Below are 17811 nucleotides of genomic sequence, written 5' to 3' on the forward strand. Positions count from 1 at the left end.
CTGAAGACCGACAGGTCGGAGGTTGGAATCCAGAGTCAGCACAGATGAGCTCCCTCTGTCAGCTCCAGTTCCCCATGTGGGGACATAAGAGAAATCTCCCACAAGGATGATAAATCATCAAAACATCTGGGTGTCCCTTGGGCAACATCCTTGCAGACGGCCAATTCCTTCACACCAGGAGCGATCTGCAGTTTCTCAAGTTGCTCCTGACACCAAAAAAAGCACAAATTATAAAAAACTTGACCATGGAGCAGGGTTGGGAGAGAGGCTACTCAAATGCAGGACTGGGCCCCTCATTGTCTGCAACTAGCCTAATGGGGGATTGTGGGAGTTATAGTTTAATATGATCTCCATTCCTGCCACAGAATACGAACAGGTGAGCAGGTTTCAAGAACTCAAAAGAGTACATATGAGTAAAACTGTTTTACTGTAGAATGGGATGCAGCAATCTAAAGTTTTAAAACTCAGACTACTCCAAGACGCCTGTGGGAATTTAAGAAATTGTGCGTGCCAGTTGTCGTAAAGAGAACATGTATGGAATTTATTTAAATGGAAATCCTAAAACAGAAAACCATAATCAAGAGAGAAAAGTCTAACATCTCTCAGATGTACCTTCTGCAAGATACAACATTCGTTTACATAACGAATACAGAATCTCACCAACCAAAAGATCTGTGCAAATTGTGGGTGAGAACTGAATGTTAACAGTCAACTGAATTGTGACAGGACCTCCAAAATGAGAACACACGTGATCATTCCAGGCTGACTAGCTGTGTGTATCTAATCGCCCCAAACACATAGATAGCAACTTATTCTGCATTTTTCCCTCCATTAGAGAATCATGCTCAGCTTTTAGGTATTACACTGCAACAAGGTTGGAAAGGTTGAGACATTGCATGCCAGCCTACTGCTGAAACATTCACTTTATTGCTACAGAAATGTTCGTTTTTATAAAATCCTGAAAACAGGGTAAAGATGCTAGATGAAAACCTCATTAAGCCTTCCTTCACACACAGTTATGCATTTTCTCCATAAATAGATGCCAGAGCCAATATGCCTATAGGAGCACAATCAAGCAGCATTATTTCAGCCCAGTTTTTAAATCACTGCATTTTTCACAGCTGGAGATTTAGCAAGCAATGTACAAGGCTGGCTATTAACAAGTTAATGAATGAGTTTAATTTAAATAGAATTCACATTCTAATAAAAGAAAAAGCAGATCATTAAATAGTAAGATTTTTTTGTAGAACAGTGGTGCAATGGCCAATCAGCATATCAGTTCGTGCAGAGTTATGAGACAAAGAGTTATGAAGCATCTTAGAAGAATGAATGGAATAATGCTGACACCAGTAATTCCTCAATCTTAAAATACAGATTTTAATTACCTGCAGCAAGCAGATGTCCCCGTACCTTCTACTTTCACTATAACGAATGAAGGAAAAGAAGCAAGATGTGCACATATCTGTTTGCTGAAAGCTTCCATCAGAAACTATAGTGCAAGATGAAAGCAGGAACATGTCTATTCCCTGGACTTAATGATGCCTACATCCTACTTTCCCTAGTATCAAAAGACATTTTTCAGTCAGGCTGGTAACACAATTATTTGAAAGTAGCCCCCCATAAATTCCACTGGAAGTATATCCAAAAGAATACCCAAAAGGAATGGGCCGCAACGTTATTGAAAATTACAGCTCAGTTGAGAACTATGAGCGACTTACTATGGAAACCTTTTCAAAATATTTCTCAGGAGTGGGTTACAGCTGAGAGATACAAGCACCTTTTCCATTATTTTAATCTGGTATAAATACACCATACAGCCTGAAATAACAGGCTATTTCGGAAAAATGTGCAGCATTAAAAAAAAACGCACCAGGAAGGGTTCAAGGATAGGTTTTTCATTGGGATGTCAGGATTCTACACGCAAAAATTAAAGCAGGAGGAAAAGGACGTGAAAAGTTGTATTTGAAAATTCAGGAATGGTTATGTCAAGAAGTGTTAACTTGAGTTCAGGACATTGTTTATTATAGAAACCAGACTGTCAGAATGGATTTAGGGTGACTAATATGTGTCAAAGCAATGGTGCCATTCTACCTTCTTATGCTGAAATGCATTTAACAAGAATTTTGGCATTACAGGGTAAGGAATCCGCCCTGAGTCCCTTTGGGAAGATAGAGCGGAATATAAATAAAGTTTTATTATTATTATAAGGCCTAAGGATCTCCCATATTTTGAGGGGGCATTGAGTGGATTGTAGTGGGGATAGAAAGATGAGCTAGGTCTACTTTGGTAAGGAAGACTTTGCCGTTTTCACTACCCATCATGAGTTGGACCAGTGAACATCTGGGCTCTGTTTTTCAAGCTTATTATGAGAACAACTGTTCTGTGAAACGACACAGAAATGCTCCATATATGCTCCACGCTCAGTCAAAATGCATCAGTGCCCGGATTAGAAAATGGTTTTGCTATGGATTTCTAATCTTTGGGTAACTGTATCCACATGAAAAAAAATCCCTGGCAGACCTAGTATTGTCAGAATGCCAAAAAAAAGTGGAAGCAGTTAGAGCAGGCATGGGCAAACTCTGGCCCTTGAGGTGTTTTGGACTTCCACTCCTAGAATGTCTAACAGAGGAATTGTGGGAGTTGAGGTCCAAAACACATGGAGGGCCAGAGTTTCCCCATGCCGCCAAGGCTCCGTTGAAATGCATAAGTATGTCATGATACCAGTGCAATCACATCAGAATTTGCGGAGGATTTTGCATGCTGAATTAAAACTGCATCCTTACAAAATGATTTGTCTAATATTTGGAATTTACTGTGTTGGATTGTATTTGTAGAAGGGCTTGGCCTCATGTTAGCTGCCCCGAGTCCCCATTGGGGAAATGGTGGCAGAGTATAAAGATTATTATTGTTGTTGTTGTTATATGATTTTTAAAACAATTGAAACAAAATTGTTTTATGTACTTTTCAGAAATATATGCATTTGTTTTCTAGATAGTTCCGTTCATTTTTTATACCTCTTCAAAATGAGGGAGATTTTCATGCCTCACCCTGTATTTCACCTCTAACTGGGAACAGAATAGCCATACTCTAACTGCAGCCTTTCTTCAACTTCTTTAGATAGCAATTGCCCCTTTGCATTAAACACAACGGGCTGGATGTATCCCTCTGCAAGCACATAAGCCACCTAATGGCCTCAGCAAAGCTATATTTCCCAATCCTCTTGCTTTTTGGCCAAGAGCAGGGGGAAGCAAGGGCATGAGACACACAGCCCTTCACTGTTATTGTCTGGTGCAGCACATTTGCAGTTATACATTCATACATGGTGAGTGGTAGCAGGGATCCTCCATTACAGATATGTTGCCTCTACACAGTCAATTACTTGGAAGCAAGGGCCATTGATTTCACAATGTAATTGCATTGAGATATTGTTTTACCACTCTGGCATTACATCACTTTAGAGAATGCGCAGTGTTGAAATGATAGTTGGATGAAGTTTCAAAATTATCTCATTGGAGAAATAACACTTTAATTTATTTTGAAAACAAAACGTCCATCATTATTCAGATTTGTGTTGTCGAAGGCGTTCATGGCTGAAATCACTGGGTTTTTGTGAGTTTTCAGGCTGTATGGCTATGTTCTAGTAGCATTAGGAGAGAATGCTACTGGAACATGGCCATACAGCCCAAAAAACTCACAACAAGCCATTATTCAGATTTTTCAAAGAGTGGTATTTTTTGCTTTTGGAAAATACAAAAAAAAAGGCGAGACACTTAGAAAGCCTGGGGAAATCTTGACAAAGAAATATGTTTGTGGCAAGGTAGAGAGCTTTTAATTTCAAAAGCATCAAATATATCGGATCCACAAAATTAGATGCTTAGAGCTATGGTTCACAGAGCGGATACCAATTTATATGTACTGAGTACAATGATTGACTCAGCGGAGTTACTGACTGGAAAGAATACTGACTCAAAAGTACCACATGTGTAGATATTCCAAATGCTATCCCTAAGAAATGTTATCACATTTATGATGTGGCAACATCTTACAACCTATTAGACATAATCAGGAAGAACAACAGTGATTTTTTTCTTTCTTTCTGAATAAGTATTTTCTTTCAGTATTTATGAGAACCTACTTGAAAGCAACTAAGCCATATTATACAATGTTGATTTGTGTTTCTTTTTTTGCCTTGAAAATATTTTGTCTAAGATAGCAGACATTCATCTTCCACAAAGCACAGAAACATCTTGAAAAACAAAGGTTTCTTGGAGGGTTTTTTTTTTAAGACACATAGGATACAACTCACAGAACAGGTTCTTGGAAGAAAACAACATTTTTCATACAACCTTGACTGAGATCCTGAATGTATAAATCACCAGCAGAAAGACCAGCTGCCCAAAATGTTCATTAGACACACGGAAGTACATTTCCAGTGCTGGCTATGCAACTGTTGGTGCCAATCTGCTTATAAAGGAAATGCTGCTGACACAGAGTCTTCGTACAAATACAGGGCAGGAAGGTTTCATTATGACATGTTCAACAACAATCCGCAGTTCTGTAAATAGAGTCCTAAAAAAGAACAGGTTTTTTTTAGGAACATGATAGCTTTTGCACAATGTCACAAAAAACTAAATCCCAATGAATGCATCTCTTAAATTCCATGCACACTTGCCAGGGAATAAGCATCACTGAATTTAATAAAGCTTACTTCTGAGCATGTACAGGTAAGACTTGAGGATGCTCTATAATCATCATGGAAAAATTGAGTCGGGAGGGACTCAGATTGAGAATCCAGGATTATTGATATTTAATTGGCATTGTGAACTCCTGTTAAGAGATCATATATTGCAAGCTTTGTCACAGATTCCTCCCTAGCTCGCAGCTCTCAAATCTAGAAATCCATCTGCAGAAATGGAGATCAATGTTTAGTACATTCGGCAGGCCTTTGCTCAACAGTTGCTGAGGCGTCGCTCCAGATTGAATTGTCAGCCCATAGAGTCCAATTAACTGGAAATGCCAGAGATAACATTTGGGGCCTTTGGTATTCATATATTCGGAACTAAGCCATGGCTTTTCTGCCATGTATTTATTTGCACATTATGTCCTGAAGCATATTTGGAAAAGGTGGAAGCAATTTGTGTTTTGTTTATTATTTTCAATTACAATAACCACTATATAATTATTTCTAATCCATTGTAAAACTGCATCTAGGAACCAGCTGCAAAAGTATTATATTTCTAGCATACAGCCACAACTGCATGAACACAGATCATCTTAATTAGGTTCTTACCGGCAATAAGGGTTTCTGCGGGAGGAATAACGGAGTGTAAGAAATCTGTAATAAATGAAAGGCTGCAGCAAGCTTCCCTGCCCACTGCAAGAACAAAAGGAAAAATGTGGAGTGGAGACAATAGGTTAAGAGAATAAAGGATTTTCAGTAAATTTCATCATTTACATATTTTTCATCACAAACAGTCTGCTTACAACAAAAAAATCCTTTATCTCTAAATGTTTTAACATTGTTTTCACTGTATATTCATAGGCAGATGTGCGGCAATCAGTTGTTGCAATAGCTGAAATATTAAGATCAGTGCCCCACTCCAAATACATAAAATTTAGCATTATATGAAGTGCCAGGAAGAAATCCCCATTGCATTCAGTAGAATATACTCCCAGGTAAAGGACTGGAAGGTTTCTATAAAACAACCCTATGCATATTAATATATACACATAATAAAAGTGAAAATATGTGTATATGTGTGTGTGGCTGGGGTGTCCATTTACACATACAAGCTCCTGCCTCCATAAACAGCTATAGCTCCCACTATTCAAGAGACACCAAAGGCCCTCCCTCCAATGACATTGCAGGTTATAGTGAGTGCCATGAACAAGAGCCCTGTCAATGTTCTCCACAAACGCTATCCTGCCCACCACCCAAGTGAAGGACAATTTCATCCTAGATTTTCTGTTTTTCCTCCACGACAGACATCCCAGTGTTTCTGATCCCTCCACTGGTGTGGAATTTGCATGACCCCACCCACTGCCTCCCCCTTAACCCTTTCCTATTCTTTTCTATGACACACAGAGGAATTGATCAGCAACTGAACAAACTAGAGAGATTTGGGGAGAATTCACCATGATTTATAGGAGTTGTAGGTACTGGAATGTATAGTTCACCTACAATCTAAGAGCACTCTGAACTCCACCAACAATGGACCTGGAACTAACTTGGCACACAGAACCCCCATGACCAACAAAACATACTGAAGGTCTTTGGAGGGATTTATAGGAGTTGTAGTTCACCTACATCCAGAGTGCACTAAGAATGCAAACAATGATGGATCTAGATCAAATTTGGCATGCATTCCTGATATGCCCAAATTTGAATATTGGTGAATTTTGATGGACTTGGCCTGGACATTTTGGAGTTGTAGGTACTGGAATTTATAGTTCCCCTGCAATCAATGAGCACTCTGAACTTCACCAAAGATGGAATTGGACCAAACTTGGCAAACAGAGCCCCCACGACTAGCAAAAAATACTGGCGGTCTTTAAGGGAAATTCACATTGATTTGGGGGTTTTGTAGTTCACTTACATCCAGAGAGCACTGTGAACCCAAACACTGATGGATCTGGCCCAAGCTTGGCACACATACCTGATAAGCCAATATTTGATTACCGAAAGGGTTTTGGGAAAAGTGACCTTCCTTTCTGAGAGTTGTAGTTCACCCACAACCAGAGAAACTGTGACCTCCACCAATGCTGGACCTGGACCAAACTTGGCACACAGAACCCCCATGACTAACTCAATCTACTGGAGGGATTTGAGGGGACTGACTCACCATAGAGCAGTGGTTCTCAACCTGGGGTCCCCAGATGTTTTTGGCCTACAATTCCCAGAAATCCTAACAGCTGGTAAACTGGCTGGGATTTCTGGGAGTTGTAGGCCAAAAACATCTGGGGACCCAAGGTTGAGAACCACTGCCATAGAGGGAGTTGTAGTTTACCCTACAGCCAAAGAGCACACTGAACCCCACCAATGATGCATCTAGAGCAAACTTGCCCAACATAACCAACTTGAAGAACTGATGTGAGTTTCTTGGTGTTAACCTGGCATGATGTCAACTGTAGTTAATCCACAACCATATGCATTTTGTACAATTAACCCAAGCGACACTGGGTATCCAAGCTAGTTGATAATAAAGACCAGTTAGTTCAGTGGGTCCTACTTCCAAGAAACAGGGCAAAAGTATTCTAGTACTGAGCCAAAATCAATTTTACATAGACAGACGTCCAGTAGTACAACAGTAGTTATCTTTTCCCCTACCCTCTTTTTTGAGGGGTGAGGGTAATTTCCAAAAAAGAAAAAAAACATTCAAAAGCGGACAAGAAGCAACAACAGCATTAGCAGCAGTTCAACAGATCAGAAGCTTCTAGTGCCAGCAGGAGAGCAATTATGAAATTCAGGAGTAGAGTCAAGCTTAAAAAGTTATAAAAAACTTTATTCTATCTATCTATCTATCTATCTATCTATCTATCTATCTATCTATCTCACTCTCAGCTACTCAATATCTCTCCATGATAACAGGAAAAGAAAATGGGAGAACCCAAGGGCCTGCCATGTGATCAGAAAAAGAGACACGTTCCTGAGAAGTATCAGTCTAACAAGAAAGATTACATGAGGAGAGAAAGGAAAGCAGGCAGATAGAGGGGCCAATAGGGGAAGGGTGTTTCCCTGCCATCTAACTCATCTGCGTATCTCAGTCCTTGATGAGGACTACAATCTTGTGCAGGATATGAATGAGTTCCAACACCCCGAAATCTTTTCAGAAGATTTCCCTCACCCCCAAGGTAGAAGTGTGGGCTAGGAAGAGAGAGAGGACATTAATGCCACGAGATGGCAGAAGACCCTTTAAGTACACCCTTTTCTTTCATAATTTGCTATGGTTCCTTGCAAATTCTAGAAATGCACAAGAAACAGTTGTACTTGATCTGAATCTTTTTCTACAATCCCGGAATGAACATAGTCTAGTCCCTGCCTCTCTCAAAAATAAGTGAAAGAGTAAAAATCTTCAAAAAGTTAACAAAGGTGCTATAGGCTTTTGAGCTACGAACTGTCAAAAACGCATCACAAATGCTAATAGCTTGAAAGCAACAATGATAATTACAGTTACAATTAATATTATGAGCAATCCAAATGATTGTTGCAAGACACATTGAGGTGATACCTTCATGTTCACATAAATGTCTGTATCATATCTGATCACATGAGCTTTTAAATTATGCTGGAACCAACTGATACTGTTTACCACATTACTGATTATTAGTAATGCTGAACTACCTCATAGTAATGGGACAACCAACTTGGCATATACATATCTACAGATGCTAACTTCATTATTTTCAATCTTAATATATAAACAAGTGACATGTTTCACTTTTTAAAACAATAGTCCTTTTCAACTCAATTTCACCATGGCTCTATCACTTAAGCGAGTTTACAATGTATATTGCATATACTCTGAGCTGCTGCTCCTTTTTTCATTATCAGGAGGGAAAGGGTTCACTCTAATATATTAGAAATGTAAAAAAGAGTTATGTAACACAAGGTACAAAGATTCAGGCAATAGAGGGAAAACATTGTGTAGTTCACAAATGAAATAATATACATGACTGTCAAAAGCAAACTACCACATGACACTGAAGTCCACGGTTTAAATTATCAAATTGCACCGTTGTCTCTATCACAAATGGACAAACACTATACAAGCAGTATTTATATAAGAAAAGGTAAGATTCCAGTATCTATTTTTTACTATTTAAAACATTAGGTTCTGTCCCCATACTATAGTATAGCAATTATCATTTAAAAATCTAGAAAATAGTTAGCAAAGAATTAAGCTCTACAGTGGGCGAAGTTGCAATCACTGGACTGCAATTTCTAGCAATCCTAGTTAGCACTGCCAAGGATGAGGAACACTGGAATTTGTAGGCCAATAATATCTGGAAGGACACACTTCCACCACATCTGTCCTAAGTCGTGTGTGTGTGTGTGTGTGTGTGTGTGTGTGTATATATATGCATGCTGTGATCCGCCCTGAGTCCCCTTCGGGATGAGAAGGGCGGAATATGTTTTAAATAAATAAATAAGCAATTCTTCCAAAAAGAAACATTACTTCGTGTTTCTGTGGCAGAGCTACTCAATACTGTTCTTAGAAAATAAGTAGTTAAATATGCTTCATCTCAGAAAATCAAATTCGTTCAAATTTGTTGGGAGTAGACCTTTCTCACAATGTGGTGGAATTACCAGTTTGCTCAGAATCACAGCAAAATGGAGACACTAATTTAGGATTAAGATCCTACAATTTTATAATTCAAACGACATTTTCCAGACTCCAACCTGTATTAATGCCAAGCTTATATTCTAGTTAGGAGTAAATCACTACCTTGATCTTTAGTATTCAATCTATAGACTTCTCAAAAGAGCATTGCAAAATTACTCATTTGACAGTTTTTGTTTCCTACTTATTATTTGGGAGGCTAAAATAATTGAAGTTTAAGAGTTAAAATATGTTTATTTCTTACCTGAAAAGCATAAATACAGTAGCTGGCATCAAGAAGATTTCGTTGCAGGCTATAAATTTTAAGATGTTTTGCTGATTAGCATTTAACTTGTCCAAAAGATTTCTTAGAAATACAAGACTGTTTGCACCTCGAGCCTTGAAAAAGAAGGGGTTAAAAAAAGGTTTTAGTTTTGGGGTACTTTTTACAAAGGATAACAATGAAAAGATGTTTAACCACACTACCTAAATTGGGAATAGGGAGTCTATAGTTCTCCAGATGCTGAAGGACTTCAATTCTCAGAAGTCCCAGACAATATGGCCAACCCCTGCCAATGAGTAATGGGAGCTGCAGTCCAGCAACATCTGGAAGGGCACAAGTTGCCCCATTCCTAGTCACTGGTACATTCTTAAAGATTTTTGCAGATGTTACAATCACATCCAATATCCTACTGGAGGAAAAATCATAGTAAATGTGTATATATACTGCCTCAAGGGTGTCTTTGGAACAATATTCCTGTATGTACATATAACATGTCTTATATAATGAGAACCAACAATTAATACTGCCCAACACACATTTTGATGCCTCAAATGTTAGACTTGTTCCGGGTATATTTGACCCACTGTTTCCAAAAATGGCACTATTTCCCTATCAGCCATAGTTTTTGAGATACAGAACATATACCATCTAACACTCGCCATCTGGTGCTAATAGAAAAGCATAATAACCATATCTAAGAAACTAGAGCTGATGCAGTTTTCTGAATCAGACTCCAAACAAGCCAGGAACAGGCCTAAAAACTAAAACACCAAGAAAAAATGTATATATTTGGGTTGTTGTAGGTTTTTCGGGCTATATGGCCATATTCTAGAAGCATTCTCTCCTAACATTTCGCCTGCATCTATGGCAAGCATCCTCAGAGGTTGTGACCTCATATGAATTCAAGATCTATAAAAGGTGCCTTCCATATCTCCTATTTGTTTCACTTCACTATAGCAGATTTGATCAACAAATCTTCTTATCTCCCGAAACTAGGGTTCAAGAACGATCACAGAAAAAATAACTTTTTAAAAAGCACAGATAAAAGCAGAAGAAAACATATAATATTCAAACATGTTTAAGCAAATAAAAATGTTAAAACACCATTAAAAGCATCACAGTAGAGAAAGTACCGCAGTTTAACAGGAACCTGGCACGTGTCAAAGGCCTAGAGATTTTAAAAAAGACTCCTCCCCTAAATTTTGCTTGATTTGTAGATTATTCTGAGTAATTATTACTGCCCCTTAGTCGCTACTAAGGCAGTTTCCCCAGTTCTAGTCCAAGGCTCTATCTAGCACACTGGCCCTCCTTTTTTATGCACCACTATCATAATACAAAGAATAATATCAGATGAAATTTCCTTTCCAGGTACAAATTACATTTTCAACCTGTCTGTGAAAAAATACCCATCCAGTACTTACAACCTATACTCATAACTAGATCATATGCCATTTACATACTTACATCAAGAACCTTCTTTGTGTAGGTAGCAGCATGAAGCAAAGAAAACAACAAAACAGGGAAAATACTCACTGAAGTCAAAGTTAAAGAAAGTTACACCTCGGACACATGAATGAACACATGCTATACAAGCTGAAAAGCACAGCAGTGGAACTCTCCGCCCTGGAGTGTGGTGGAGGCTCCTTCTTTGGAAGCTTTTAAACAGGGGCTGGATGGCCATCTGTCAGGGGTGATTTGAATGCAATATTCCTGCTTCTTGGCAGGGGGTTGGACTGGATGGCCCATGAGGTCTCTTCCAACTCTTTGATTCTATGATTCTATGATATTTGGTTTCCTCCTTTGTAAAGGTGCATTTTACTGATGTGACTGGGCATACCACAGATTCAGGAATTTAAAGCTAGTCAGCTTTATGTGGCCAAAACATGGTGCTACACAGATATAGTTTTAAATGAGGGTTGAAGGTATGCCACTGGACAAATACAGAGATCCAATTGCTGAAAAAGTAGATATCTAGGGTAGCATTTTCATCTTAGGCTCCTTCCAGACAGGCCCTATATCCCAGGATCTGATCCCTGATTATCTGTTTATCCCAGATTATGTGGCAGTACAGAGTCATATAATCCAGTTCAAAGCAGATAACCTGGGATCAAGTCCTGGGATATAGGACAGTGTAAGGGCTAGGATCTGACCCCAGGTTTTCTGTTTATCCCAGATTATCTAGCAATGAGGACTCATATAATTCAGTTTACAGCAGAAAACCTGGGATCAGATCCTGGGATATAGGACCTGTCTGGAAGGGGCCCTAAAAGGGGCCTAAGAGAGAGAGGTAGTCTGAAGTCAAAGCTATATGTGATACCATACAAAAATAAACATGTATAGCATTGTGATTTGGCCTAGAATTGAATCTGCATGGCTGAAAAAGTGCCATATGTTCTGAGAAATTCTCATTCTCAACAAGAGTGAGTTATCTTATAGTTTATTCGATCGTTCTTCTAAAAGGAGAAGAGCAACATTTGGTCACCCACCTACCTACTCACAACAACCCTATGAGGTCTGTAATAGTGAGTGATATTAATTGCCTGGACATTTCAGGCCTTCTACACAGCCCTATATCCCAGAATATCAAGGCAGAAAATGCCAGAACTGGGCATTTGAACTGGGCTATCGGAGTCTACACTGCCATATATTCCAGTTCAAAGCAGATAATGTGGGGTTTTATTCAGCTGTGTGGAAGGGGCCTCAGAGCAAACTTTACAACATAGTGAAGATTGGAAACATGCTCTTCATTGATCAAAAGCCCAGAAATGTAACCACTACAAGCAAAACACTTTGGAAGAGAAGCATGATAATTTCACAGAAAATACTTGTATAAAGGATACTTGTAACAGGATAGGAATTAACGAAGATGAGGGAATACAAAAGATAATGGCAGCTGTCCTCCAACAAGGCCTGAGCCAAGAATGCTCTGCTCAACTGAAAGTGTGGTAGCCTTTGGTGAAGTCGGAGGGCGCTGGTAAGAGCGTTTGCCAGCAAGGCACGTTGATAAAAACTAGCTGCTTCATGCAACCTGGAATTATTAAAGGAGAGATTACCAAACAAACGAAACCACAGCATTATGTTTCCTCCCTTGAGCATTGCATCATAATTGCACTGCCTCTGAGGACGACGTGCCTTGTATTTCTTCTGAGAGGATTCCTTGCAATTGACACTAAACACTGCACTACTATCCTTCTCCCTTCCCTCCTCCTGACATCATGAAAAATGTGTTCTATTTGGCATTTCGCTAGAGGGAGAAAAGGTATATAAATACTATATTCCACCAAAATGTTACTTTAAAAAAAAAAAACTTTATACAAGGGTAAGTGTCAGAACCTGAATAACCTGCACTCACTTTACTACCTATGTATTGTTGTTCATAAATTGTTCATAAGCCTGTCAGCTTGCCAAGGCTGAGTATACACTATATACACAAATTACAGAAGAAACACAAAACAGTATTACAGTGTTTCCTCACTATTTCGCGGTTTGCTTATTGCGACTTGCTGTTTCACGGTTTTTTCTCTCCCCCTCCCCAGAGCCGCAAAGGGGGGGGAGGGAGGAGGCCTCCTCCTCCTCGCCGCCTCTGTTGCTCCTGGCTTTGGAAGCCCCTTGGGCTCAGTTGACAGCACTGCCAGGCTAGGTTCAATCAATGGCGCCCAAAGGGTCTTCCAAGGTGGCAAGGAGGAGGCCACTGCCGAATGAGCGGAGCCTCTCTACTTTGCGGATTTTCACTTATTGTGGGTGGTCCTGGAATGGAACACCCGCGATAAGTGAGGGAACACTGTACATAGAAATAAATATAAACTAGCAATATATTTAAAGTAACGATCATAGTTCAACATTGGGAGAGTTCAGGACATGCTCTGATTTCAATCATGAAAAATAACAAGACACCCAAGTATTAATTTTCAGCTGGATCACACCCAGCGAGTTTACATAAGTAAAATAAAGTGGTAATACTGTGCTTTGAAATACTATTTATCTTTCTACTCCAGATTATTCCTAAGAAATACAGCATTATTTATAGAGATCCCGGTACAGGCAGTCCCCAAGTTATGAACAACAGATAGGTTCTGTAGATTTGTTCTTAAGCTGAATTTATTTAGAAGTCAGAACAGGTACATTTTTAAATGTAACTTCAGCCAAAAATATGTGTGCGTGTGTGTATGTATATATATTATATATATATGCATGCCCCTGTTAATAGGAATGCACCTCACTTTCCTTATTGTAGAAATAAGGATTGCTGATAAAGCTTCAATTGAGATGCCTTTTCCCCGCAACTCATTCAGGACTGAATTTCCCTTTCTAAAGGTAGATTTCTCCCACTTCCTGTTGTCTCACCCCCGTTATAACTGAGTCCTTTTTTAAGTCAGATATTTGTAACTCTGGGTCTGCCTGTACTATTGTTAAGAAAATGGTTATACATACCCTAGAAGAGGCAAGACAAATAATGCTGAACAGTAAACTGTGAATATTCGAGAAAGCCACATTGCTGTGTCCAACTTATTAGTCATCAGAAATTGCTATAATGAAAGGAAAAGTGGTTAGTACAAAAAATATCTGATACTAGTTGTTGAAGAACAAAGGCATTTCAGATCCATAACACAGCCCAACCAAAACAAAATTCTTGGTATTTCAGGTCTATTCCTAGAGTTATTTTGGGGACTGATTCAGAAAATTGCATTGGATAGAACACATCAGCTCTAATTTCTTAGCTATGGTTATCATAGTTTCCTATGGATGAGCAGATGGAGACTGGTAGATGGCATATATTCTGTTTCTCCAATACTAGAGCTGATAGGGGAAAACTGGTGCCATTTTTGGAATCAGCCTGCCCTGTACAAGTGCCCAAGACAGCAGTACAGCAGTATGATGCTGTTTGGTGCACTCTCCCACTTGCTTGACTGGAGCAGGAAATCCCCAAATGTCTATACAAAATACAAGGAAGTAAAACACCACGCTCTCTTGATCGCAGCATGAAAATATATTGCCCATTTACCCCATGGCTATGACAGTGATTACATCTTACTCTCAGTAGGCATGACAGATTTACAACATTATGGGTGTCCCTATATAACCTGTTGGCAAGTATTCTCAGGAACTACAGAACTACTGAAGGTATTTCCCATAGTAATATAAAACGGTCTGGGAGGACCTTTCTGTAGGTAATGATTTACTGTGGCACATACATAAAAATAGTACAAGGGAATTCCTTCAGTATATCACCAGTCATCAGTCATACACAAAGAGAAGAGTTGCCAGTGCACAATGTATATATTTTCCACTAGCTGTCCCCTGCCACATGTTGCTGTTGCCCAGTCTGTGTATATGTGTTTTGTGTGTGAATATATGTGTGTATATATTTGTGCATATGTGTTTGCATATATACATATGTGGTTTTGCGCATGAGTTGTAATTTTTTTAAGTCTCTTCTGCTGTGTTTTTCAGTGTGTTTTTTTTTTTTGAGTGATGGTCACTTCTTGGCCTGTCAGGTGTATTGTGTCCAAATTTGGTGTCAATTCGCCCAGTGGTTTTTGAGTTATGCTAATCCCACAAACAAACATTACATTTTTATTTATATAGATATAGATAGAATAGAATATAGATGTGTGTGTATGTGTATGGATGTGTGGTTTTGCGCATGCGTTGTAATGTGTGTGTTTTTGGCTTTTTAAGTCTCTTCCGCTGAGATTTTCAGTGCTCTTATGAGTGATGGTCACTCAGTGGTCTAATAGGTATATTGTGTCCAAATTTGGTGTACTGTGTCATTTCACCCAGTGGTTTTGGTGTCATTTCACCCAGTAGTTTTGGTGTCATTTCACCCAGTGGTTTTTGAATTATGTTAATCCCTCAAATGAACATTACATTTTTATTTATATAGAAGACTAGCCATCCCCTGCCACGTGTTGCTGTGGCCCAGTCTGTATATATGTGATTTGTGTGTGTATGTGGTTTTGTGCATGCATTGTAATGTTGTTGTTTTTTTTTTTGCTTTTTAAGTATCTTCCGCTGTATTTTTCAGTGTTTTTATGAGTGATGGTCATTTGTTGGCCTGATAGGTGTATTGTGTCCAAATTTGGTGTCATTTCGCCCAATGGTTTTTGAATTATGTTAATCCCACAAATGAACATTACATTTTGATTTATATACATTGGAGGCCATCTAGCATTAGATAAGAGTTTGTCAGTGGACTGTGCTGTCTTAGGGCCCTTCCAGGCAGGCCCTATAACCCAGGATCTGATCCCGGGTTTTCCGTTTATCCCAGATTATCTGGCAGTCTGGATTCATATAATCCAGTTTAAAGCAGAAAACCTGGGATCAGATCCTGGAAAATAGGGCCTGTCTGAGAGGGCCCTTAGAGTGTGGTGGGGTCTCCTTCTCTTTTAAGCAGAGGCTGGATGGCCATCTGTTAGGAGTGTTCTGATTGTGCTTTTCCTGCCTGGCAGGGGTTAGACTGGATGGCCCTTGGGGTCTCTTCCAACTCTGATTCTATATCACGTAGGACCTCCCCATAGAGTTTAGAGGAGATATCCATGCCTGGTTATATTTTATATTTTGACCGCCTCTCAAAGGCCAGGCGCCTCCCTCGACCCACAACCTTGTGAAGTAGGCCCAAGGTCAGCCAGCGAGGCCTCGACGAGGGACCTGCTGCCCCCAGGGGCAGCCCCTCCAACCCATGCGGGACCGGGGCAAGGTTCACGCCGAGGGCACACTCTTGAGGCCTGCAACTCTTCCCCGAGGCGAGGAATGCCACCCCCCTCCCGGCCTGCCTCTCCGGCACCCACTCACCACAGCGCCTCCGCCCGCGCCTCCCTGCATGGGCCCATTCTGCGCCGTGTCCGCCATTGCCCCTTCGTCGTTGCCGCTACCCGGCTCCTCTCGGGAAGGAGGGACTCGGCCACGAGGCGGTTAATGCGCTGCGGAGGGGAAGAAGAAGGAAAAGAAGCGGAAGAGAAACGAGGCCTCTGCCGCGAGACACAGAGTCAGGAAAGAGTCAGAGTGAAGGCAAGGAAGAGCGAGAGACAGAAAAAGAGAGACCGACCGCCGGGTAACTGTACCGGCCACTGCGCATGCGCCGAACAGAACCCTTCCGGTCTACTCCTCCCGCAGAGTGCATGCTGGGTAGTGTAGTCCTCCAGGCGCCGGAAGGATGCCTTTCCCTTTCACAGAACAAACTACCAATCCCAGAGTCCCACAGGAGGAAGCTCTGGCAATGAAAGCGCTGGCTTCAAGGGGCTCATCCTCCTCATCAAGCAGTTTTTTGTTGTTCATTCGTTCAGTCGTTTCCAACTCTTCGTGACCTCATGGACCAGCCCACGCCAGAGCTCCCTGTCGGCCGTCACCACCCCCAGCTCCTTCAAGGTCAGTCCAGTCACTTCAAGGATGCCATCCATCCATCTTGCCCTTGGTCGGCCCCTCTTCCTTTTGCCTTCCATTTCCCCCAGCATCATTGTCTTCCCTAAGCTTTCCTGTCTTCTCATGATGTGGTCAAAGTATTATTTATTTATTTACAGTATTTGTATACTGCTTTTCTCACCCCGAGGGGGACTCAAAGCGGTTTACACATAAGTAATGGCAAAAATTCAACGCCAGTACAAAAAATTACAATTATACACTACAATTAGACATAAATTAAATTGAAAAATATATCAATGAGCAATAAAACAATCATTAAATTAAAACAATAAAACAGTCTCGTCCGTCAAATCATCGTTCCAGTCATTGTCTTTCCGAAATGCTGCATACATTTACTTCTACTGCCCAAAGGCCTGATCCCAAAACAATGATTTTAATTTTTTTTTCTAAAAGCCAGGAGGGAGGGAGCAGGTCTTACCTCATTTGGGAGTGTGTTCCATAAGCGGGGGACCACAGCCGAGGAGGCCCTGCTCCTCATCCCCTGCCAGGCGCATCTGTGCTGTTGACGGGAGTGGGAGCAGGGCCTCCCCGGATGATCTTAGATTACGAGGTAGGATGTAGGGGTGGATGCGTTCGGACAAGTAAGCTGGTCAGAACCATATAGAGCAGTGGTTCTCAACCTGGAGGTCGTGACCCCCAAGGGGGTCGCGAAGCTGCCTTGGTTGGCCCCGCCCCCGCCAAAATGGCTGCCGACCCTTGCCATGAGCACAGCCTTTCTGCCTGCCCCCCGTGTACCCTTCCAAGCTCTTTGATGGCAGGAGAGCTATACATCCCAGTAGCTCCCAAATG

At 40.6% G+C, this 17811-nt stretch overlaps 1 protein-coding gene across 1 annotated transcript; it reads right to left on the bottom strand.

Annotated features, from left to right (window-relative positions):
• Positions 1 to 879: 879 nt before the first annotated feature.
• TMEM33 (transmembrane protein 33) lies at positions 880 to 16688 on the bottom strand. Its single transcript, XM_060778454.2, has 7 exons — positions 16396 to 16688; positions 14035 to 14129; positions 12444 to 12631; positions 11068 to 11135; positions 9586 to 9719; positions 5291 to 5374; positions 880 to 4569 (listed from the first exon to the last, which is right to left on the bottom strand). Exons 1-7 carry the CDS (start codon positions 16450 to 16452, stop codon positions 4440 to 4442), a joined length of 756 nt encoding a protein of 251 aa, XP_060634437.2. The 5' UTR covers positions 16453 to 16688; the 3' UTR covers positions 880 to 4439.
• Positions 16689 to 17811: the final 1123 nt, after the last annotated feature.

The sequence above is a fragment of the Anolis sagrei genome, chromosome 5 (genome assembly GCF_037176765.1).
Source record: "Anolis sagrei isolate rAnoSag1 chromosome 5, rAnoSag1.mat, whole genome shotgun sequence".
Lineage (NCBI taxonomy): Eukaryota > Metazoa > Chordata > Lepidosauria > Squamata > Dactyloidae > Anolis > Anolis sagrei.